We start from the raw sequence: 27158 nt of genomic DNA, 5'->3' as shown, positions 1-27158 counted from the left end.
CTCAACCCTTTCCACCCTGTTAGGTTAGGGTATATATATATATATATATATATATATATATATATATATATATATATATATATATATATATATATATATGGTTTGCCATCAGTAATGTGTGGAACTGCTCCTATTGCAATATACTCTATATATATATATATATATATATATATATATATATATATATATATATATATATATATATATATATATATACCCTAACCTAACAGGGTGGAAAGGGTTGAGCTAAGTTAGCCTTATAGCTCTCTGAGTGATCAACATTTAGCTATAGCTAACCTTACAGATAGACAATATATATATATATAGAGTATATTGCAATAGGAGCAGTTCCACACATTACTGATGGCAAACCATGCAGGGCAACCGGAAGGCTCATTCACTTTTAGAACCTGCAAGGAACGTTAGTTTTGCATAACTTTTGAGCATATACACTGTAAAAAAAATGTTGGTTTTTGTTGGTTTAACTTTAAAAAGTAGGTAACCTGGTTGCCTTCAAATTTTAAATTTATTGAAATTAAAAATTTGAGTTGATTCAATGAAGGAAATTTGTTTAATAAATAGAAAGAAACTCAAAATATTATTGTATCTGAACCACATAAAAAAAATGATAAATCATGAAAATAGCACAATTTGGCATGTTTCACTGCGTCATCAAAAATAAAACACACAATTACCCAATATGCTTACAAAATCTTTTAATAATATTTTAATAAAGGTTGTTGAATCTCAAAAAAATGTCATTGTATTAACTCAAAATTTACATTTCAATGAACTCAAAATTTTAAGGCAACCAGGTAACTTTTTTTCTAAATAATTTTTTTACAGTGTATAGTTTGTTTTGAGAATTTTTAAAAAAAATGATGTATTATAATTAATTATCATGAATTGTTTTGTTATCGTTTCAGAAATAATTTTTTTCATTTTCATCAGGAAATTTTCATTTTGAAGTGAACTGATCCTTTATAGATGATAATGTGACCACGACTCAAGTACTTACACCAATAATTCAATAACAACAGTTCATCTACAATTATTTGTACTTACTTCAGTATGATTTTATAACTTCATACCCAGTTTTAATCTAAACAGGACTTCACCTCTCAACACACAGTAAATAAGGAACAACAGGTGAAAAGCCCTGGGGTAAATGGACCATTGGATGTGTTTTATGAAAACAAAAGACACTCACAATTATACTGATTTCTATACAATAACATATGATAGATTTTTTAGGATTTTATTAAATAATATTTTTCATGCATTCAATCAATACATTTTTATTCCAGTGTTTTTACTTTTATATCATAAATGAAAACAAGACACCCACAAAATTCATCAAGGCTAAGCCAACTTGGAACCTGAGTGTACAGTAACTGCATGGTCATCATCATTTAATATCACCTGCTTAAAATAATAATACTGTAAATACCACTAATCAAACAATGTACTTAATGCATGGTCTTTTTCCCCATTTGCTATAATGCAAAATATATAAGTCTCTACTCTGAATGCTAGTTGCATGTGACAATAAAAGGATCTGAATGTCAGTCTCTAAAGTCGACTTGTTACTATTTTCATTTAAATCAATCATTAAATACTGATCATTAGCATATATTTTTTGTTGAAAATCATATCTCTTCATGGGGAGCTCAAGGAAACATAATACAACTAAACCATCTCTAATCAAAACTTTGTTGTCATTACAGATTGTCAGTTTTCTCTTGGTAATATCATTTTTAATAAATATGATTTAGAATACAGGATTGCCTATTATGAGGATTGCACACAAGACACTTAAAACATTTATTCTGAAACATAAGTTATGGCACATTTTCGAAAGCAAAAAGAGTGAAACCTCCATGTATCTGCGTTCTACTGGCTGGACTATTGAAACACATTTGATCCCGACATCGTCTCTGTAGCTCTGACAGTCTCGTTTGATCATTTAGGATACGTAAGGAGATAAGGATGGAGACTTATTAATGTGCTCAAGTTCGGTTCCATTTGGATACATCAGATACAAACACTTAGTCCTTCAAGAAATGCTGGTGGAAGAAATGTTCCTATTGTTTTTCTCAAAAGGGACTCTGTTTGGACAGTCTTCCTCATCATCAATTCAGAAATCTATCATTTCAACTTGGTGAAGTTGGTGATGCCATGGTGACGAGGTAAATATTAAAGGAGACAAATATGTTCCAGTCCGATGTGAGAGTTCCACATCAAAAAGAATCCACTGATCCTCTAACTTCTGTACATATTGTACTATTTATTCATTTTGAGTGTTATTTCTTACCCAGACTTTTCTCTTGTTGCATACATTACAAATACGCACATCCTCTCATGATCCTTGTCCATTTGAGGTTGCAGAATGAATGATTTAGCCTAGACTATACCCCCAGACTACTTCATTAGGATGTACACAGGCCTGACCTGAAGATAGATAGCACATATGTTATAAAATGCAATATATCTGTAAATACAAAAAAAAAAAAAGTTTTGTTTTTTTCTGCCCTCACATTCATATAAAACTACTGTATATACCCAAAATCTTGGAAACAAACCTTTATGTTTTTAAAGGAAGTCTATTATACTCACCAACGCTGCATTTATTTAACCAAAAATATGGTAACGACCGTTTTTATGTGAATTATTATTACAAATATTTAAATGTAATTTATTTCTGTGATGTTAAAGCTAAATTTCCAGAAGCCATTTCTTCAGTCTTCAGTGTCACGTCTTTAAGAAATCATTCTAAGATCATTTCTTCTTAATATCAATGTTGAAAACATGGTTTGCTGCTTAATTAAAAGAAGAAAAAAAATCATGATACACTATCATTCATTCAAATGTTTGGGGTAGGTGTTTTTTTTTTTTAAAGAAAAAAACTTTTTAGCAGAGGCACATTAAATTGATAATGAAAAAGACAGTAAAGATTTTTATGAAATTAATGAATACAAAAAGGATCTAATAATAAGAAAAGCTGTTCTTTTTAACTTTCTCTTCATACAAAAATCCTGGGGGATCACAGTTTCCACAAAAATATTAAGCAGCACAATTCTGTTTAACATTCATAATATTATTATTATTAATAATAATAAATATAGCTGCAAACAACAATTCCGGGGCCAAGCGCAAAGAAGAAAATGAGACATGCCAACATGGCTGGGAGTGACCAGCTGCAACAATGAACCATTAAAGACCTATTAACATAAGCTGAGACAAAATAGATATACAATTATACATGAAGTAAAAAAAAAAAAAGCTTTAATAATGTATCACTTTTGACCAATAGGTGGCGCTGTGACCAAATGAATGTGGTGTGGTCAGAGTGAGGTGAAAATGACACATGCACAGTTTGTTGTCAATATGTCAAAACATTGCAGAGATACAACCTTAAGAGTCATTTTGGCATCATGCCTCAGCTTCGTCGCTGTGGTAAACAAAAACTATTTCATCTACTGATGTGAAATCGATGACTTTTTGTCGGGATGGTCTGAAGATGATACGATTCAATTTTGGTGAAAATCGGACAAACGGCCTAGGAGGAGTTTGAAAAAGTAGGGTTTAAAATAATAACAATGGAGGAGAGGAAGTTTGACCAAATATGTGAAAAAATGCTCTTGATGTTTTCAGCAGTAGCCAAGGAATGTATTATGACCAGTTTCTTTATAATAGGCTAATTTATTCAAAAGTTATTAGCCTTGTTATACATTTTGGCCACAAGATGGCGCTGCCCCAAAACTTTTTAAGTACCTTCAGGACATGGTGCAGAAGAGACATAACGAGTTTCGTAATGATATGTTAATGTATTCATAAAATACAGCATTTTAAGACAAAATTCAAAATGGCGGACACCTAAAATTGCTGATATGGGATAATGGGATATATGTTAACTTGGCACGATATCCCGAATCTAACGAGATCACTTTTATGATGTTTGGCCAAGCTAAAATAGCCAGTTTTTGTATCTTCGGACCAGTAGGTGGCACTGTGCCAAAACACTGCAGGTCACTTTAGGTCATGCTTGTGATGAAAATTACCAAGTTTGGTTCGAATACCATAAAACATTGCAGAGATACAGCCTTAAGTTTATTTTTGCAACCGCTACGTAAAATATGTTCGCGAGTTTATCAAAAACGATTCGACAAATCACCTTAAATTGAATAACTTTTAGTCAGCATGGTCTGAAGAGGATCTGGTTCAGGTTTCGTGAGAATCTGACCAACGGCCTAGGAGGAATTAGAAAAAGTAGTTTTTTTGGAAAATTAAAAATGGCGGGAAAATTTGCTTGACGGAAAATGACGTCATATAGTGCAATCGGCTTGAGCCAATGAATCAAAGGAAAAAATAATTTGTTTCTAGCCCTTATGGTTCAAAAGTTATTAGCATAAACATGAGTGCAGGTTTGGACAGGTGGTGGCGCTAGAGGGATTGAGTTTGAGACTCCAAATTTGCTATGCTAACATTTCAGACTGTCCTCTATATGTGTGCCAATTTGCACAACTTTTTACCATACGGTTCTATGGGCTGCCATAGACTCAAGAGCGGAAGACGGAATAATAAGAAGAAGAAGAATGGGAAGGGATACAATAGGTGCCTAAGCATCTTCAGTGCTTGGCCCCTAATAAATGTTTATTTAGCACAGAATCAGCATATTAGAATGATTTCTGAAGGATCAGAAAAATATATTAAAACAGGAACCAGTTAATTTAAATTGTAATAATATTTCACAGTATCAATGTTTTTGCTGTATTTTTGATCAAATAAATGTAGCCTTGGTGAGCATGATACATTATTACAAACTTTATATATAGGTAACATATACAGGTACAAAATGATGTTTTACCTTTTGCTCTTTATTGGGATCTATCAGGTTCAACTTTGGTCTCTCCGTTCTGCTTGTCGCTGGATTTCTGCGAGAGATGAGTGGAAACAGTGGCTGCCTGGGCCACGGCTTTGAAGCTGCGCTTGCGCTTCTGAACGTTCTGCTCTGGGTGGAAGATGATGACATAGACTTTAGGGATGTACAGCATGCCTAGGGACACCGTGGCACTCAAGCTCATGGACACGGTCAGCGTGGTGGTCTGAATGAACATCTGGTTCAGGGCAAAAAAAAAAAAAGATTAAGAGTAATATTTCAGCCTGGCCTCAGCTGCGACCTATCACAAGTGGTAGATCAGCTGTCAGGGCTTTAGCACTCCACATTACACTTATATACATACTCTCTGGTGATTGTCATAATTCATTTCCTGGAAATCAGTGTAATGACCCAAAGGGCTGACATCAGACACGTGGAAATTATTCAGTCAGTTTATATAGTATCCAGTCTAAGTGCTATATATAATTTGCATATCAATGATGAATTCAATCAAGGTTGATGTGAGGTCAGCTATGTGACAGCGAATTTTCTGCATCTTTAATATGAGCCAAAAGAATAAACCCTGATCTCATGCGTGTTTATCGCCTTGTGAGTCATTCATATATGACGACTGGCGAAGATGCACAACATAGCTGTGTTCATTTATAATTTAAATACCATAATAGCCCTAAAGAGATCTTACATTTCACGAGATTATGCAAACTGCATCCAAATAATGACAGTTTTAAAAAGTCAAAAGCGCTGTCACACAAATATCTGTTAAAACTGTTGATATTTTTTTTTATTAAACATAAACAAAATACACTTTAAAATTTAAACTCAATATAATAAAATGTAAGACAACAGCACAAAAAAAAAAGTATAACCCAATATGAATACTGTATATACATACACACTGCAGCCCGCTCTATAGTCTAGTCTTTTATTTTTCCATGCTCTTCTTTTTATTTAAAAGAGATGAAAAGACTTGAAGACCACCTGAGGGCCAAAAGCTTTGCGGTTGACCGACCACTAAAAGACCTCTCTATTAGTCAGAGTATACTTTCCATTTTTAAATCTCTGTGCTTTGTAAGCAAAACCATCCCCCACAGGATGAATAGACATGAAAAAATGAATGACTAAATGCATACAGTGTGGCTAGCATCTTAACAGCTTTAGGCCAACACAAAACAGCATCAAATTAAATAGTAATTATGTTATTATTCTCATTCTTATTCCTACTACCGTTTTTTAGGTTTCTAATTTCTGCTCATGGGTGAAGCATTCACAAGTAAACGTTGCAGTATCATTAACTGAACCAGAACCATCTAATCCAGAGAAATGCACGTCTAGACACTTTGAGGGTGAAGATCATATTTCTGTATAACATGTTAATGTCAGGCACCAGCTAATCTTCTACACTAATATCATGGAAGCAAGATTTCATATGGATGATGATATCAAATATGCTATTAGATCCAAACACAGACTGTTAATATTATTGAAACGTATTGCAATGTGACATGTATCTATGGTAATATTAAAATAATAATAAGATTTAAGTTCAAATAAATGCAAAAGAATTTTGTAAGAAAATGTGTAATATATCTCTTTATATTTTTCAGATATAGTGTTCTGTTACCTGTTTTTAAATCAGATAACCTCTGTACAAAATATCTTATTTAGAGTTTACCTTTTCTGTGGATTGTGATGTTCCAAAAAATATGGGAACAAAGGCCAACCAGATGATACAGGTGGTGTACATAGTGAAGCCGATGGGTTTGGCCTCATTGAAGGTCTCAGGAACCCCTCTGCTCTTGATGGCATAGACTGTACATGTGACCATCAGCCCCATACTGTAGCTCAGACAGCCAATCAGAGACAGATCTGACATATCACATTTCAGGATCCCACGGGCATACTCCGGGTTGGGTGGACGTAGCTCATCAAAGTCGACATTTGTGTGAGGGGGCATCACTCCAAACCAAATGAAAACAGCCAGGAGCTGTGAGCAGAAAAGTGCCAAGAATGAACGTTCACAAAAAATCTTTAAAGTCTCATGATATCATAAATACCATTAAATCAGTTCACTAAGAGTCTAAAAGACCATATTTCTATATGTGTTCTCAAATAAAAAACAATTATTAATGGAGGACACCAAAAAAGAAGAGCTTTCACTGAAATTATAGCACCTCCGTGCGACACTTAAAATCTTACTTCTTTAATTATTTAATGGACGAAAAGTCCAAAAATATATTTTAGAGACAAAAAGCACAGTGACAACACTATAAACACCTAACAAAGCAGTTACTCTGATCAAGGGTTTAGTTAGAACAGATTAGCCAAACAATTGAAATTAACATTGAGTAATGGTTTGATATTATTAGAAAAATAGCATTTATTACATTTTTTATTTTTATTTATTTAAATATTATTTATTTAAAGTGCTACTTTATATACACACACAGTATATTATCACATTCCTATATACATTAAATTAATGTGCATTTTGTGTGTTCAAAAAGAAACATTTATTAGAATTAATAAAAAGTAAAAAAAATAAAAAATTCCAAAAAACTAAATTTGAAAAATAATCTGCCATAAAAGTATATATATATATATATATATATATATATATATATATATATATATATATATATATATATATATATATATATATATATATATATATATATATATATATATATATATATATATATAAAGGTGCACTAATTTTGTAATAATACACACTTATATGAAACAAAATGAGTGCACTTTTAAAATGTATGTTGCTCAAGACAAGATCTGGTAGCTCTATTGGATAAAAGTGTCTGCTAAATGAATGCAAACTGCATTACTGACATAGGCTACACACACCTGTACTGAGATCAAAATAAATGTGATGATCAGCTGGGACGTGGGGCTGATAAATTTTGGCGGTGTGACTGATTTTTTTCCCTGCTCAAAGATCCTGTAGATTCGATTAGTTTTTGTGAGCATGGCAGAGTAACTGATGCACATGCCCAGCCCCAAGAGCAGCCTGCGGAACGCACACACCACTGCGCCTGGCTCGGCAATCATGAGGAAGGTGATGAAATAGATGAGGAAGATGCCCGTCAGGAGAACATAGCTGAGCTCTCGGCCCGAAGCTCGGACTATGGGGGTGTCGTTGAAGCGGATGAAGGTGATGATGACTCCTGATGTAGCAAGAATGCCCAGCACTGCCAGAAACACTGGGATAATGGCCCACGGAGAGCTCCACTCCAGCTTGATGATGGGAGTGGGACGGCAGCCCGTGCGGTTAGGGGTGGGCCTCATGTCAAAGGGACAGGTGTCACAGTTAAACTCGTCCAATAGGTACTGATAGCCATCACATAGTTCACAATGCCAGCAGCACGGCACCCCCTTCACCATCCTCTTCCTCTCCCCAGACTCACAGGGGAAGCTGCAAACCGAGTCTGGAACCACTCTATCCCCTCCAGACCACTGCATCTCCTCAGCCTTATAGAAAGAGAAGGGGATATTTCAAGAATATGCACTCAGAAATGTCCCAAACTACCAAGGGGTTTAATATGCTTACACTGAGTCGTAAATGGTTGGTCCACTGGCCGATAAATTTATATCCCGGGCTGGTGGTATTGGAAAGCTGGTACTGGAAGATATCGTATCGTCCTGGGGCGTCACCGTTTTCATTAAACATCACACCTGTTCCGGCACTTCCTTCAGAGTAAACACACAAGGTTTTTGATATTCAACATCACTAGTTATTATTTCAAATGCAATCGTTTGAAACAACAGAGTTATTTAATAGAAGCGGCCCACTGCAACAGCATAAAATTGTATAAATGCGTGACTATGCACGCTTCTGTAAACCATTGTTCCTTTTCACCTTTTGATTTAAAGTAAATTTGTCAAGCATAACTTTGAAGGTGACTTTTCCACATCAAAGGTTGCTTACAAAAATACACTGTTACAAAAAATAAAAAATAAACACTAACAAAATTAACAATAAGGTCCCATTACTTAACATTAATTAATGCCTTAACTAACAATGAGCAATACATTTGTTAAAGGATTTATTAGTTATGCTATACTATAACTGTTCAACACATTGAACTTTAGTTTATGTTAGCTCAGATGCATTAAATAATATTAACTTTTGATTAATGTATTAGTAAGTATATTGTATTAGTATGTTGAAATTAACATCAAAGGGTTAGTTCACCCATAAATTAAATTTCTGTCATTGATTACTCACCCTCATGTCTCAGACATTCAATCTTCAGAACACAAATTAAGATATTATTGATGAAATCCGAGACCCCCATTGTTAAAGTAATCAATGTTACTACAGAGGTTCAAACTTTTGTGCATGAAAAACAAACAAAAATAACAACTTTATTCAACAATTTCTGCTGGTGTGTGTCAGTCTCCTACACCGTTTGTGTTGGCCAGCTCCTGTGTCAGCATCACACACATGCGTTGTGATAGTCACGTGAACAGGAATGGCCAATGGTAAGCCGGCGTGCTGCCGTATCTCTGACCTAACTCAGAATCTCAGGACTGTATTTACCTTGTCAACAACGTAGGAGACTGACACAGATGTAGGTAAATTGTTGAATAAAGTTATTTTTGTTCGTTTTTTTGCGCACAAAAAGTACTCTCAACGTTTCATAAAATTAAAATTGAACCACTGGAGTCACATGGACTATTTTATCAATGTCTTTTCTACCTTCCAGGGCCTTGAAAGTGTTAATTAAATAGCTGTCTATGGCGTGGTCAGAGATTTAATCAAAAGTATCTAATTTTGTGCTCTAAAGATAAACAAAGGTTTTACAGGTTTGGAACAACATTAGGGTGAGTAATTAATTACAGAATTTAAATTTTTGGGTGACCTAACCCTTTAATTAGAATTAATAAATGCTTTAGAAATTATTAGTTAATGTTAAATAATAATCTCATTGTAATGTTACCAACAAAATACACAAAAAAATGAGGTACAACACAAGGCAAACTCGATTTCTTGTTTACGAGTTTACGAATCAAAAATCATGAGGGGCAAGGTCTACATGGCGTTTTGTTCCTCTTAGCCACTCAAAGCCAAAAAGATTTCAATAGAAGAGTGTGAGGACATCCACTCTGCGTAAACTGAATAGCTGTGCTTTTCATAGAAATGGCTTAAGAGCGAGTGACGAAAAGAAAAGGGATTTTAACCAAGAGATTGTGCTGAAAAAGGAAATGTGCCTTGTGTTTGGAGTGAGGCTGCCCCAGGGAGAATCATAGACAAGGAGAGAAACGAGAGGAGGGGGGTTAAAACAAGTATGTGCGCTGCTGCATTGTGCATTAGTGGATCTCTTCAGGCTGGGATTGAGTGCTGACCTCTCTCGCCGCACTCTGACTAACCCATGGGACTCACAACCCTCCTCCTTGGAAACAGCAGCTTCTATTCTGGCCTTTCCCCTCTTTCAGAAACTACTCCTCACCTATTTTCACCTGTCAGTCTCACAGTAATGGCAATATCTTCGATTCGAGAAGTGTTTGGCAAAAGCACATTTACTATGTGTAACCTTCCTGGCAGATTCAAACAAAGCATTCCATCGAAATAAAAACGTACATTCAAATTGCTGTGAAGTTCATTTGTCTTGAATACAAACCCATTACTGGAATTCGGACTGTTTCAAGGTCTCGTTTCACAATGTTTGGTATGGCTCACATGCTCCATCTGTGTCCTTGAGAAGGCTTACCATTAAAATTGACAGCACGGATGTAGCTCAGCAGCATTCTTCCATCCACCGGGTCCATTTTGTCACAAACGCCCATTGAACCTGGACAAAGGTCTATGTGCATGCTATGAAGAGCATGGGCCATGGCATACACAGCGTCGATCACAAACTGCACTTTCCCTTCCTGCTCGTATGCCGAATCCCGGCTGATTCGTTCTTCTCCTGAAAGACCGAAAGCAACATGACAGGAACTGAAAGGCTTTGCTAGAGGAATAATCCATTTAGATGTACTCTGCACATCTTAAAAGCATAAGAATGTATGATAATTCAAGTACTACTGCATTTATGGGAGTAATTTGTTGGAAATGATTTCCTTGCCTGTGCATTTCCTCAGCCCGCTGTCGCCTCTGACTCCAGGCCGTGTCAGTTTGCATTTGAAGTCATCTTCCCAAAACTCAGCAAACCAGATGTTCCTCCTGTTGTTTTCCAGAGATCTTGTGGTGAAGTACTGATCAAACCCTGAGAAACAGGTTAAAGGTTAAAGGTTATTGCAAAACTATATGCTTTTTCCCCTCTGGGAATAAAATGTTTTGTTTTTTAAATGTCCTTATTGTCATTTTGCCATTGTCAGCTGCGTAACAATTTTTTTTTTAAATGCTGTGCTCCACAAAAAAATAAAACAGCATTCAGATTTGGAATGACATGGATAATTACAAAACTGTCATATTTGGTTGAGCTATCCTTTTACAAGAGAACTCCCAAGGTTTTTTTATCCACTGTTTCTATCACCTGATAAGAGTTTTTTCCTTGCCACTATCACCTTTGGCTTGCTCAGTCAGGGTTTAAAAGACAAATTATATTCAAGTAATATTAACTGCAATGACACTTTTGGATATTAAATTAATTTGTACCGAATTGAGCTGGATAATGACATTAACTTCATAACATTGACCCTGTTAATGAACTGAACTGAATCAACGCTGAACTTTTTTGAGCTGCGTAATAACTTTATAGCCGTCGGCATTGCTGCTTATTATTAAATCAAACTTCACAATTGATTAACTTTACAACATTTACAGTTATTGAACAGAACTGAATCAACATAAATTGGGCTAAATAATGGCACTATTATCCGCTGTAAAGCTGCTTTACAAATGTTTCATAATGAATTAATTTTACAACATTAGAACTGTTATGTTCCAGTTTTATTAATGTAATGCTGCTTTGAAACAAACTGTATTGTACAACGTGCTATTAATTTACTGTATGCAACTTGATTTGACCTCAGTAGTTCACTATAAAATGAAAATTACCCATGATTTACTTACCGTCAAGCCGTCCTTGTATATGACTTTCTTGTTTCTGATGAACACAAAACATACTCCATGCAGCATTTGAGTGAATTGATAGGGTTTTGTAAGAAAAATCTCCCTATTTAAAACTTGAAAAGTAAAATGTGTTGCTTCCGCCGGTCCGCCTTCTGTATTGTGTAACGCATTAAGTGTAACACCTCTTGCAGTTTAAAATGTTTATGCTACGTTCTAGTGATACGTTACGCAAGTTACGCTTATTCTGTAAGTTAAATATGGAAGGCAATCTGGCAGAAGCTAGATATATTACTAAATAAAGTTTTAAATATAAACATTTTTCTTACAAACCCCATCGATTTGCTTCAGAATGCCTTTATTAACCCGCCGGAGCAGTGTGGAGCATGTTTATTATGGATGGATGTTTTTGAGCTGCAAACTCAATGGACCATGTCACTGCCATTATAAAGCTTGGAAGCATCAGGTTATTTATTAATATAAATCTGACTGTGTTCATCAGAAAGAAGAGTCATTTAAACCTAGGATGGCTTGGGGAGGAGTAAATCATGGGGTAAATAATTTTAAATTGAACTACTCCTTTACATATGAAATATTAAAAAAATATTTAAATATTTACACACCACATGGGCATAGGTGCAGAATCGTTTTGTCTATGGACGATGTCTATTATGAAACCTTTGTTGATCTTAAACTGCTACCAGTTCATACCCTCAATGGATGCCCGCTTGGGGAGGATGGTAACTGCACCCTCAGCCACGTCCTCCTGGTTCAGGATGGGTGAGATTTTTGCTCCCCAGCTATCAGATCCCACAAACAAAAAGTGACCTGTGAGATTGGCTCTCTTTGCTGCTTCCAAGACACGCCTACAATAAATAAATAAAAAAACCTCAGAAAAGGCAGGTTCATTAAAGATAAGGAAAATCAGATCCATTATAGTTCTGATTTGCTGATTTCAGAAATATAACGGTATGTATATATTATCAGGTTCATTTTGGCTTAGATTGCAAAATGCAAATTAAACTAGATGAAAATTCACTCTGTAAAAAAAATGTAATTTGCTATAATTCCCTCTAAGACTCCTGAAGTTCCCCTTGTAGGATGATTGATCTGTGTTCAACCCATTTTCAAACCTTTTCCAGGACTATATCTCCCGCTTCAGAGTCGTTCAGAATTACTACTGAGAGACAACTCACTTGATGTCATCTTCATTAGCGAAGATAATAACCCCTCTGGCATTGGATGTCTCCATTAGCCTTTTGATGATCTTGTCAAACTCTCCTGGTCTTGGCTCCCTAGGAATTTTAATGGCCTGTGCGATGCAAAGACCTCCTGTATAAAACAAATTAAAATGACGGATAGTTTTGAAGGACTCTGATACATTCATAAGAGAATGATGGTTGCAGGGTCTTTCCTAGCCAATTGAACATCCCAGACAATCTGTACCCAGCAAGTAATTTCGCGTTTAAAAGATGTTTAATAGGCTAAATCAAGGCCAAATTTGGGCTGTCAGTGAAAATGTAATAGACGTCTTATCATAGCCCAAGAATAGACTAGTCACCTAAAACATAAACATGTCAAAGAAATGAAAACAAACACATTTTAATCACTGTTGACTTTGCTTTCATGCTGGAATATCATACATCTCACAAGTTATTTTGATATGACATGTAATCAAATGACATGTAATCAAATGACATGTAATCAAATTCAAGGTTATTTTGGCTAGAAGAAGGTCACTCATACCCAGACTATATCAGTCTATAGCTGAAACAGTGAAATGGCGACTATTGCTAGCTGGGAAGTATGTCTGTCATTACGTCTAGGTGACTAATAACTTGTTTACCAACAGGTCATCGCATGAAACCTTCATCGCCTGTTCATTATCCTCTTTTCTCATCAAATACAACACCAGGCGTGTTAAATCCTTGGATAGACTGTGATAAATTCCACATCAGTTATGGAAAATCAGGGTATGGTAAATCTGATATGATAAGCTACAATCAAATCACACACACACACACACACACACACACACACACACACACACACACACACACACACACACACACACAAAGTATATATACATTGGTGGTCAAAATTGTTGGTACCCCTGGTAAATATGATCAAATATGGATGTAAAAAAATGTATCTGCATTGATTATCCTTTTGATCTTTTATTAGAATATTCACAAAAATCTAACCTTTCATTGAAGTAAAATAATTGAAAATAGGGGGTGAATCACATAATGAAATAAGTGCTTTTCTCCAAAACACGTTGGCCACAATTGTTGGTACCCTTTAATTAAATACTTTTTGGAACCTCCTTTTCCCAAGATAACAGCTCTGATTCTTCTACTATAATGCCTGATGAGTTTGAAAAACACCTGACAAGAGATCAGAGACCATTCCTCCATACAGGATCTCTCCAGATCCTTCAGATTCCCAGATCCATGCTGGTGCTTCTTCTCTTCAGTTCAGCCACACATCTTCTATAGGGTTCAGGTCAGGAAACTGGGACGATCATGGCAGAAGCTTCATTTTGTGTTCAGTGACACATTTGTGTGTTGATTTTGATGGGGTTTTTTTGTATCGTTGTACTAATGGGAGATCCAACCACGGCCCATTATAAGATTTATAGCAGAATCCATCAGGTCTTGATTTTTTATCTTTTGGTATTTGCTAGAATCCATGATACCATGTATCTTATAAACAAGATGTCCAGGACCTCCAGCAAAAAAATAGGCCCTCAACATTAAAGATCCAGTGGTATTTTTAGTCATGGGCATGGGGTGCCTTTTATCCCTGTTTGCACCAAACCCATCTGGTAGATTTGCTGCCAAAAAGCTATTTTATAGTTTCATCTGACCACAGAACCAGGTCCCTTTTGACTTTACAGTGTCTGACAACTGAATATACTGGAGTTTGTTTATAGATGAGTGAGGAAGAGTTTTCTTGAATCCCTCCCAAACAACATGTGGTGATGTAGGGGTTGTTTAAAAAAAAACGTAGGCTTTCTGACCCCAAGATTCAACTAATCTCTGCGATTCTCCATCTGTGATCCTTAGAGAGTCTTTGTGCACTTAAACGTTCCTCCTCACCTTGCATTAGGACAATATACACACACGTCCTCTTTCAGGTAGATTTGTAACATCTTTAGTTAAATGGGGCTTCTTAATTATTGCCCTGATGGTGGAAATGGGGATTATGGGAATTTGGCTTTTATGCCTCCTCATATTTATACTCCTGTGAAACAAGACATCATAGCTGGACAATTTCATGTTCCTTGTCAACCTGGTGTGCAGGTAAAAAAAAATATTAATGTAAATATACTTCTGAGATATTTTACTAATTTAAAATTCTAGGGGTACCAACAATTGTGGCCAATGTGTTTTAGAGAAAATAATTTATTTCATAATGTGATTTACCCCCCATTTTCAATTATTTAACTTAAATGAAAGGTTGGATTTTTGTGAGTTTTTTTCATAAAAGATCAAAAGGATAAACAATGCAGATTATTTTTTTATAGCCATATTTGATCCTATTTATCAGGGGTACCAACAATTTTGCCCACCACTATATATATATATATATATATATATATACAATCTTTTAAATCACTTAAGTCATGTTTCATTACTTTTCTGTACCTGCTTCCCTGGATATCTGGATGAAGGCATCTACACCACTCTCTCCATAGTTCCCCTCTGATGCTAGAGTAGAAACGTAGTTCCATCCCATAGCTTTGACAATGTCCACCATCGCCTGCGCCTGAAAGGAATCTGGTGGCACGACTCGGGAGAAAAAGTCGTAGCGATTGTTGTCACTAAGCTCAGGGGCTGTTGAAGCATAACTGATCTGAGGTATCTACAAAATGAAAGATACAGAACACATCACTGAGCAACAGCAGGACTCTCTTTGTGTCCTTTGCAGTCAAGCTGCTGCAAAAATCTCATGAATTCTTCTAATCTGCTAAATTGATTTCACTGGAATTTGTAAAGTGATAAAATTTATTTCTGAGATCTTAATTTCTCTATACAACAGGTGTGTGTTCCTCCTTGGTTGGGGGGGGTGGGGGCACTTTTTCTCATCAAGTGATTCTTTCAAAACATACCCAGGTGGGATTTGTGATTGGCAGTGAAGGTCACATGACAAATGTAGTATGTCCAGATTACATACATACTATACAAAACATACTTACATACTTATTATACATAGAACATACATACACAACAGTCACAAAGCAGGTACTTATCAAAAGAATTGCCTACTCAGAGTATGCGATTTTGGATGAAGCCATTTGTGAGTCACTGGTTCATTCATTCAACTGATTTGTTCTTGCGAGGATGAAATGAATCATTAGTGTGTCCCAATTTGTGTACTTACTATTCTATGCCGTTTGGTAGTGTGAGTTGTGTGTTCATACTGAAAATTCCCAAAAGAAACAAATGCACTTCAAATACACAGATTATGAACTTAATTAACCGAAAAAAAACGTGGTGGTGGAATGTTGGACACTTCATGCACTCGACTGTTGCAGCATTCCTTATGTAGCCAACGGGAACGGGCCATCAGACTCTGATACTGGATAACAAATAAAATTATAATATTTTAGTAGTTAGAGTACATATAAGTGTCATTTGGAAGACAAATAATGAATTAATCACTCCACCGATTTGTTCAGAAAACTCTGATTCAGGAACAACACCAAGAGAGACTAAACTAATCACCTGTGGCTATTTTCATTGGTGGAGTGAAAATAGACGGGCAATATGGGTCTAGGTTGCTCTCTTGTTTATTAAACTGTTGTATAAAATAAATATCATACTTGTAGGTGGTAACATCATGTCTGAAGATAATCATATTCAACACAACAGCACAATTGCTCTTGTAATATTTCTTAGGCATGTACTAGAATACAGGAAACATAAGTGTCCTGCATCAAAACAGCCCTAGCTTTAGTGGTAGAGTTTGCTGCAGCACATAAAAATCCTGGGTAAAAATACAGATGGCACAAGCTACCACTGTAAAAGCATTTGTTTGTATAAAAAAAAAGGATGAGAAGATTAATTTACTGTTGTGCTAGTTTCTTAATGATGCAGTTGATGTCACTGGGCTAGGCTTTGCTCCGACTAATGTCTGCCGAGCCTGTGTGGCTTAATGAAAGGTTCTTTAAAGAAGCAGGCCAGTGGACAGTGAGGAAAAGGTGGATACAGACTGGAGAAGGAGAGAAGAGAAGAGGGAGAGGACCATTTGACAGATTATCTAGAAGGATTAGAGGGTTTTAGTCAAATTATGTTAAGCACAGAGGGAGAGAGACAGATCAAGAGACAAGGTTGCCATTTCTCAGCCATAAGCCATACAATATATTTAATTCTGCTAGCTTACTTGCTATGACAGATTTAACCTCTCCTCCCCCATACAACATATATATTACAGCATTTGCACTGCTGTTGATCTACCCATGACCGCTCAGGCACTTGTTACATCTTACAGGAGATGCTACAATATTTAAAGTTTGCCTGCATTCCCCATCCAAATCCAAATAGGAACACTTGGCTATTGAAGGAGGTTCCTGAAAGATTTAGTCTTAGATACTAATTTGTTGCTATGCATCATAAGCATTTCAGCCTTCGAGCCTTTCCACGCATGAGTCATGTAAACATTAACAGCAGTCACATGCAAACATTTCCTAGAAGTGTTTCATTAGTTTTAGACATATGTTCCCTTATAATATGAACATGCATTCTTTTTTTTCATGATCTGACACACAAAAATGACTTTCACTGGTGTGGTGTACAAATATAACCCAAAATATTCAGGTTGATGCATCCAGATTAAATGATTAAAAAGTTCATTAAGATGTGAATTACAAGAAGAAGAAAAAAGGTTACCTGATAATTATTTAAAAAAAATTGGGATGCTCTGTGATGGATTAAAAATGCATAATATAATGAATTTGGTCAATTAAGAATGACTTTTTATTTAATGAAAACTTATTTTTTAAATTTTAAAGGTAATATCTTTACAAGATAAAAATCCAATTAAGGGCAGTCTTGTACGGCACTTAATCCAGTTATACCTGCTGTAGGGTGAATGTCATCCACCTGTCACAAGGATCTGATATAGAATAGCTTGTGTTGTTTTTAAAACAATCTTTTCTGGACTTGTATCATGATTTAGAGTAAGTGAGGGTCAAGCAGATCTAGAAACTTAACTGTTACCCATAAATACTGGCTATCTGTCCCTGTCGATCTATGTGTTAAAGGGCCCACACTCATTCAGCTAAAGCCACAGAACAGAAGCTGCCTGTAGGAGATAACAAGGTAACTGCACTTCTCTGGGCTCATGCTTGATTTGCCATCAGGAGTCTGAGCTGGAGAAAGGGCTTTAATGGAGAGCGGATCCTCCGTAATGCTGTAGTTAATATCTGTCTTTCTCAGTTCCCACTTACCAGAACTCGGAGGAACATGGACATGAACTAGTTTGTAAAGATAAACATAAAAAACTGATTTGATGACACAATGTCCACACTCACCATTTTCGATTTAAACTCCTAAAAATATGAATGAACATTTCTAATTTGCTTATTGACCAAATATTTTGGTAAAATATAAATGTTTATTAATATGTACTGTTATCTTGCTTTATATAAAAACATATATATATTTTACATTTGTAAAAAAAAAAGAAAAAAAAAAGTGAAAAAACGTGTGGAAAACATGCCTTGATAATTTTGTATTAAATGATAAATTCATTTTATTTATCTATTTTAAGATTTTAATTGTGATTTACATTTTACATTAATCTATTAGCTTAGTTTGGTTGAAATTAATGTTTCAATGATGAAAAACCAGGGTAAATTTATATATATATATATATATATATATATATATATATATATATATATATATATATATATATATATATATATATATATATATATATATATATATATATATATATATATATATATATATATATATATTACCCTGGTGTTCAATAAGTTATGACAGCATATGTTTTACATTGCTTTAACTCTAAATAATTAAGCAATTTTCAACTTTAAAGTTATACAAGATTCCTCTAATTCAGTCAGTTAAGTGTAATTTAAGTTGAAATTACTTAAACCTCCAAGTTAATTTGTACTTAAAAATGTGAGGCAGCAACTCTTTTTTTACAGTATACCCAGTTGATTAATCAGTTTTTTATTACAAGTTAGTTAAAAATGCTATATTAAAATACATTTGCATATATTTCCAGAACAGAAATCTGAACACTAAATAAACCCAGATTCAAAATTCTTATTTCACATAATTAACATATTAAAAGTTTTTACAGAGGAGCTTCTGAAATCTCTTTATATCAGTCCATAAATCAGAAAATGCCATCAACAGCAAGGGGGAAAACACCATATTTTGCTTTTAGAGTCTTAATAACTAATTTCAAAGCACATGTATAAATACTGAGATATACAGAAGTCCAAGAGACCATTTTTAATTAGCATTTTTCCCATTCTATTTGTTTCACCAGAAATATACAACAAAGAATGAAAAGTGTACAAACCAACTTGGTTGAATATAACATGGCACAATGACATTGTAAGTTACTTTGAAAAAATACCATATTGCTATCATAGTAATGACCAAAACCTTGTTATTAGGGCTATCATGGTAGATTTTTGTAAGGGCATAACAGCTGCATATTCTTGTACATCCTTTACATTTTCGAAATCAGTCCATATATCAGAAAATACTGCCAGGGAAAATACACAATATTTAGCTTTTGGAGTCTTAATAAGACTTTTTAGAGCAATATAAATATTGAGATATACAAAAGTCCAGGTGACACTTTTTACTCCAGTAGATATTTCTCAGGGTTCACTGGTTCACTTGTGTGACAACTATCCCCAGTCTCCACTTTATCCAATATCATCAAAAGGCTAAAACAAATTGAGATATGATTGTTTCAGCCATATCGGCCAGCTCTATTCCAGAGTGTATCACTAAAAGTAATGAATAACCACAGCAAAATACGATTAGGACGCACAAATTCCAGGTATAATGTCCTGAGAGAAACCTGATGGAGCTTTGACTAAGTCACTTTTATTTTGCGAATTGTTTATCTTCCCTAAAACTGTGGTGACTGAAAATGATTGCAAATAACTCCTGGGTGAGGTTATCAGCTCACGTACTAAAGCACACGCAGCTTGGAGCGGAGACCACAAAGAACACAAATGATTAAAAACGATAAATAAATAAAAATTATAAAACGTGGCAGAGGGTGGAATGAAATTGAATGTAGCTCAGGTGTAGGATTTGCAAGCTAAATGACGATCTGTAAATGAAAAAGGATTTGAAATTAAATGACATGACATACACGCAGCACATTTCAGTGTCGTGATTCTCAATGTTTTAAGGACACGGATCAGTGATGATCAGTTCAAAAACACTTCTCACTTCAAGGAAAATCTGATACACTTCTCAGAACAAAATAAAGAAAGAATCTATGTTGTTTAAGAAGCTCTTGCTGAGAGGCCAGTGAGCTGAAACACAATCCAAACCTTTTAACAGAATTAGTTATACTTCCTGTAGCACTGGCCCTATCTGCAGCGATGCAGAATCCAGTCTTGCAGCAACACCATGAAAGAACTCCTCACAAAACGGAAGGAAATCCAGTGACTGACACACATATACAACATTAAATAGAGCCATACAACGTAGAAAAAAAATATCACCACCTAGTTATTTATGGTCTTATGGCACTGGTAACTTTTGAGATGTTGTGCTAATTTGTATCTATAACATGTCTTCTTTCAGACTAGTGGAAGAGAAACATCCCATAATGTACATTTATGTTTTTTTCCCACTTTTTCTATTTGCATTTTGAGATTTTTTTTTTTTAATTATAGTACATATCTTTGTCTTTTAACTTCAGTAGCATTCACATCAAACTTTCCAGTTTTATTCATAACTATACAGTATATTCTAAAGGCTTTTATAGAACGATTTGTATGTATAACATTTGCATAACATTTTATTCCTAAAATATGGTAGAGAATCTCAGTATTTTATGATTTATGGACTGATATAATGAAAATTCTCAAGGTAAAATCCTCCAATATGTCAACAAAATGAAAGGGTTTATCCAATATTCAGTTCATTTCTGTTCTGGAAATATATGCAAATCATGCATATTTAATTAGGCAATGAATGCATATTTATTTGAATGTTTCAACTTATCATTTCAGAAAACTTGTAATACAAAATGTGTGCCAAAAGCATCCGCTAAATGATTAAATGTAAAACAATTGTATTAAAAGGGACATGAATTGAAAAATCAACTTTTCATTTAGCCTTTGATATATAAAACTTCATCGTGATATAAGAATATCCTATAAGTTTCAGAGCTCAAAACGTTCTTTTTAGTCAAAGAAAAGCTTTTAAAGACACCAAGCCCATCAAACGATCAATCTCAGAATGTGCCAGGCTGTGACGTTAGAATGTGGTGAAACACCGCCTCTCAACAGAAAAGAAGATCAACGCCTCCTTCATCACTGCCTGTTTAGCCCCGCCAACCAATTCACTCATGAAACATAGGGCTATGCATAGATGCCAACTACGTCACTACCAAAATGAACGGCGCCAAATAGACAAAAATTCTATTTTAGGCTCCGATCCTTATTTGTTACCCCCCGTTTTTTCTTTGTCCATTATTATATATAATATATCTTGTACAGAACCGCTCCCCATATAGTGGGGAACGCTTGAAGGCTGTGGCTTAAGTTGCAACCTGTCAGTGGGAGATTTACGGTTCATATTATTCTTTAATAATATTTGAGATTTTAGGTGTTTTTGACTGAACCTCTTCTACTTCTGCTGCATGAGATGAGAACACATTTGTTACAATTTTCTGGGTCTTAAAAGAGTCTGCGTTTGTGACATATGCCCTTATTTCATGCAAAATACTCGCTGGATGCATTTAAATCTGCTCTAAGTTTGCGTTTTTGTCACCTATCACACATGCACACTTCAATAATCCGGCAGAAAGCAGGTTAATGCGTTTACATGCCGCGCAAATTTAGGGTAAGAGGCAAAAAACTACCTGTGTCGACCAGTTTATGCTTACGTCATTTATGACCGTACTCCGGTAAAAGAAAATTGGTTACCACGTTTACATGATCATGTTCAGTGTCTGCTTATGAGGCATAATCGGAACGTGCATATAAACGCACCTGCTGTCAGTTAAATTAGTGGGCTTTTCTCTACTCCCGAAACTAATTAATCAAAACCGAATCTCCCTGACTTTTCCTGACCCATTTTTGATTAATTGAAACATCAAACATCAGATAATCTCAATCAAACACTTTTGCTCATAAACGCACGGCAGAATAAAGCCTCCAAAGAGAACATGCCAAAAGTATGCAATTCATCCATTCATTCAGAAACGTACTACATAGTCCCTTTAAAGGGTTACTTCACCGCTTTTTCATATTAAACTATGTTATTCCCTTAACTAAAACGAGTTGATACATACCTCTCTCGTCTCAGTGCGTGCACTTAATCTCTCTGACACGCGATGACGATCTGATAGCATTTAGCTTAGCTCCCTAAGCCCAGTTCATTCACTATGGTACCAAACAGAGATCAAATTAGAAGTACCAAACACCTCCATCTTTTCCCTATTTAAATACAGTTACACGAATAGTTGAATGATCAAGTATGGTGACAAAATAAAACGTGGCGCGTTTCTAATCAGATTAAAAAGGAGATCTATAATGTATAGGGGAATAGCACTTCTGAGAGTACTTCGACTCGGCGCAGTAAAAAGTCCCGGCCGAAACATCTTTCCTCACACCTCCCCCTCACTCTCTCATTTCTGTCAATAGGGAGATATGAGGGAAGATGTTTCGGCCGGGACTTTTTACTGCGCCGAGCCGAAGTACTCTCAGAAGTGCTATTCCGCCATACATTATAGTTTCCGATTAGAAACGTGCCACGTTTTATTTTGTCACTATACTTGATCGTTTAACTACTCGTGTAACTGTATTTAAATAGGGGAAACGTGGAGGTGTTTGGTACTTCTAACTTGATCTCTGTTTGGTTCTATAGTGAATGAACTGGGCTTAGGGAGCTAAACTAAATAATGCTATCAGATCGTCACAACGCGTCAGAGAGATTAAGAGCACGCACTGAGACGAGAGAGGTATGTATCAACTCGTTTAAGTTAAGGGAATAACATAGTTTAATATGAAAAGGCAGTGAAGTAACCCTTTAAGATAGAACAGGAAGTAGGCTATGAACTAATAAGATTTTTTATTTAACACTTTTGTTCTTCATAAAATAATAAAATATCAGTTCAGGGTTCATCTTTCCACTGCACAACATATTGCAGGCATTACTGTGACCGTCGTTCATAAAGATGGCGGCGCAAAGCTACAGTGATGTCATGTGACCTGAGTGAATAGTGTTAAACCAGATATAATTACCAAGCAATAAACATGCCGCTGAGGATTACAAAATATTGTGCAGTGCCTGGGCTCAACAGTAATGCAACATCCAAGTAACTGTGTTAATTTTAATGCCTGATCTGAAAAGTAATGATTCATGTACAGTCAGATGTTCTTTGTCTGTGTGTCAGTAATCAGACCAGTGACTAAACGTTAACTTTCATTTTTTTCTCTTAGTGGGATGAAAATAATCTGTTATTTAATGGTAATTAAATTCTATAAAGAAACCAATTAAAGAACGCTCTCTTTGCAGCACTGAAGCTGTCAATCAAACAGCGAGAGTTTATCAGTGACTCCTGTTTTAGTCAATGAATCTCTTAACTATATCACATTTGCACTGTTAGTGAAGATGAAAGCATTCGTTAGTGTGCAGATATTGAGTTGCAATGATGAAAATAATAGTAATAGTAAAAACGCATTAAAACATATACTATTTCAAATGGAAAGACATTAGTCAATCACAGTGGAGGGCGTTTACACTGGACTCTCACAGCAGACATGCCCCTTAAAACAGAGCGTTCAGAGCAGAGGGCTAAATCGGGGTAGGAAAAATGCCTTTTATTTATAAATTATGACAATTTTTGTCGAAAAGCATTCTGACATTATAAGTTTATCACAGGAAACATCAAAAACAATAAAACAACGCAGTTCATGACCCCTTAAATGTAATGTTATTAATAAACTGGGGAAAGTATGGTGATATTTATAATTCTCTATTCACCTGTAATGTCTTGCCTTAAATAAAACTTGAGCCTAAGCCTGAAACTGAGGGAATCAACATTAAAATGTAGTTAATTAAAATTATCCCTCACCGCAAACAGTCGAAGAACGTTGGCCACCATTATGGACACTGAGCTGGCCGAAGCCCCGATGACCCCTACCACGCGCTCTGGTTTTGGAATGATGGGAGGCTCTCCATTGGAACATCGAACATCTGAGTTGTCTTTCTGGATGAGGGCCTGGACGAATGTGAGGGACTGTTCCAGTGCATACGTATCCCTGGAGCACGTGTCCAGTATCCTGGCCCCCAGGGTGATGTTAGGCAGCAGGTCTGGGTCACTGTTGATCTGGTCCAGCGCATACAACATGGCCTCCATACGATGGATCCCCTTCTCCTTCTTAATTTCCCCACATGGAACACCAGCGGGGCCCCTGGAATGCACCGGGAAAAGCCCTCCCAGAGTGATGTCACCCTCGATCTTTATGGAATGAGTTCCTGAGGAGGAGGCCCAGGATTCTGGAGTAAATCCCATCATCGCTATCCACATGACGTGAACCAGGGAACCCACATGTTGTCTGGACGCCCTGCTGATCATGCGGTGACGGCATAGTGATGATGCGTGTTGCTGTGATGTCATAGTTGCTGCCATGCAAGTGGCTGGTACTTCTGCTACAGCACAATGCTTTCTTCTCTACCTGTGTATAGACATGTGGAAAAATGTACACTAAGACAGGCTCTGAATAAAACATTGTTTTGTTTCTTTCTTGTTTTTTTGATGCTTATATATATATATATATATATATATATATATATATATATATATATATATATATATATATATATATATATATATATATATATATATATACTTAATTCTGTAACAATTTGATGCTTGTGCTGTGCCTTGAGATGCTTAAGTGAATTTATTTAAATACAAAATTCCCAATCAAATGCCTTTCCAACAGCACTGCTTTGCAGATAGATTGTGTGATAATGCATTTAAAGGTGAAAAATATTTGACCTCTTGACCCACACTCATTAATATTTTGAAGAGACAATGAAATTGACTATAATGTTAATGCAAAATATACACGTGCACAGCATTGTGTTTGGTAGCATCTTTTTAGTTTGTTTCCTATATGTTAATGATTTTTGTTGGTATTTTTTCGTTAAAAAAGTATTGTACCAATCAACTTAGTAGTTGATTATACCGCGGCACAATTATATTGTAAGGTAGGCTACTTTAAAACAACATAGACACACACACACACACACACACACACACACACAAAAACGTATAGCCATCATTGTAATGATAAAAAGCGTTATTACCATGGTAGATTTTTGTAAGCGCACGACAGATGCACAATATTTACATCCTTGACATTATTTGATTTTTTTAGCATTTGTACATAAAAGTCTATTGACACAAATTAAAAGTGCAAAACGTAGTTTTACATTGCGAAATAGAGTATTGGCTTTTTTTTATTTTTACTTTTTGTGCAAAAAACGTAGTTTTCGATATTTAAATACAGAGTATAGCCTATTATTAATTTTACTTAAAAAAAAAATAAAAAATGTACATTTCAGCCCAAAGTGTCTGTCGTCTAGAAAAATTGACTCAACTTTTACGTCTTCGCACTCAACACAGTCCGCTGAGAATTGAAGGCATGTACAGGCAAGCATATTAATATTCTATGCAAATTAACTGGTACATATTCCGCAACAGGTGAGCGGAAAAAAGTGCTATATTTGGAGTGAAAGCTCAAGTTCCCGCGGGGAGACACATGCACACCCGTTTGATGCACGATTTCCTCTTTCAGAGGCGAGACCCGAACAGACATCTTTACAACATCGCAACATTTTAAGCGAATTCACATTTATTGTTTTGGCATAATAATTAATTTATTCGCTTCTTAAAAATGTCTCACCGATTGATTTTGCTGCCAGTGTTCGCCCATCTGGAGCTGAAGTTCGATGGATTTGAAGTACGACAGTAGGTGTCCCCAACATCCCAGTCTTCAGCTCTCATCATGTCCACAGACTTCTCACACAACCACAATCGAAAGATTCATTTGATAAAGGTGAGATTTTGATAAAGAAAGTATTGAGAGCTTTAGGAAACTACAAAACGCTGGAAAAGGTGGAAAAGCTCGAACATTCCACAACTGTGATTCTACAAATCACTGTCAAATCCTTTAAAAGCCCCCTCACTCTGTCCGTCCGTCTCTCTCTCTCTCTCTCTCTCTCTCTCTCTCTCTCTCTCTCTCTCTCTCTCTCTCTCTCTCTCTCTCTCTCTCTCTCTCTCTCTCTAATGGGCACAGATTGGGATTACCACATCATGCATGCATTTGAGAAGTCTCTGAGAGGGATGGACCGGTATATATTTTTAATGTGAACACTGCTGGATATAGTTCTCTGCGTTCAGACCGTCTGCTTTTATGGAACAATCTGGTGTGAGACCCTCCTGGTCTTGTCATAATGATTTATAGGATTTTTTTATTAAGATTTTAGAATTATTGTATTTTTATGAAGACAGAGATAATCTAGTTGACCACATGGTGTGTTTTTAAATGGTAGTGTATAGCCTTACTCTGGTCCATAATACCATCGTTAGACTTTATTCCGACACACATGTCTGTATATGGGCTAATGGCTTTTCACATCCCCAACATATTGACTCCACTTTCTTCTCTAGATATCTTTGGCTTTATGTTATGAATGAATTATTCAAACAAACGTACCATCTCTGTAAAATTTTTAAGCAAACCAGCGATCGAGGGACAAAGTATTCCCTGTCCACAGATCATTTGTCTGGCTATATTATTTTTATTTATTTATTAGAGTGCTTGTCAATGAATTGAGTTGAAATGTATGGCTTATGTACTATCTGTAAGCCTATTACTATATTTTGAATGAGCTGTGGTGGTTAGTTTTCAGTGCTATTCAAGATTTTTAACTGTTAAATCAAGTTGTGGGATATGACACTATAAAATGTGAG

At 35.6% G+C, this 27158-nt stretch overlaps 1 protein-coding gene across 2 annotated transcripts; it reads right to left on the bottom strand.

The window, feature by feature from the left end:
* Positions 1-392: 392 nt before the first annotated feature.
* grm6b (glutamate receptor, metabotropic 6b) lies at positions 393-26310 on the bottom strand. 2 transcript variants are annotated; one of them, XM_067431726.1, is made up of 12 exons: positions 26089-26310; positions 24249-24848; positions 15578-15794; positions 13124-13259; positions 12639-12793; positions 10981-11121; positions 10624-10824; positions 8460-8599; positions 7757-8380; positions 6573-6884; positions 4868-5117; positions 393-2451 (listed from the first exon to the last, which is right to left on the bottom strand). In XM_067431726.1, the coding sequence occupies exons 1-11, from the start codon at positions 26116-26118 to the stop codon at positions 4878-4880; spliced, it is 2796 nt and encodes a 931-aa protein (XP_067287827.1). In that variant the 5' UTR covers positions 26119-26310; the 3' UTR covers positions 393-2451; positions 4868-4877. The 2 variants fall into 2 exon arrangements, with proteins under 2 accessions (XP_067287827.1, XP_067287828.1); XM_067431727.1 differs by lacking the exons at positions 24249-24848; positions 26089-26310 and adding an exon at positions 22464-22480.
* Between the last annotated feature and the right edge of the window lie 848 nt (positions 26311-27158).

The sequence above is a fragment of the Pseudorasbora parva genome, chromosome 22 (genome assembly GCF_024679245.1).
Source record: "Pseudorasbora parva isolate DD20220531a chromosome 22, ASM2467924v1, whole genome shotgun sequence".
Classification (NCBI taxonomy): Eukaryota; Metazoa; Chordata; class Actinopteri; order Cypriniformes; family Gobionidae; genus Pseudorasbora; species Pseudorasbora parva.
This window is presented reverse-complemented; position numbering and strand designations above follow the sequence as displayed.

Bases quoted from the DNA above. Each gene is read 5' to 3' on its own strand.
- grm6b (XM_067431726.1), bottom strand. From the start codon at position 26,118: ATGGGCGAACACTGGCAGCAAAATCAATCG. The intron at 15,795-24,248 runs GTGAGGGATAAT...TTCATTTTGTAG, and splicing joins ACGTTCTTCGACTGTTTGCG to ATACCTCAGATCAGTTATGC. The intron at 11,122-12,638 runs GTATGAACTGGT...CCTGTTTCTCAG, and splicing joins CAAGCGGGCATCCATTGAGG to GGTTTGATCAGTACTTCACC.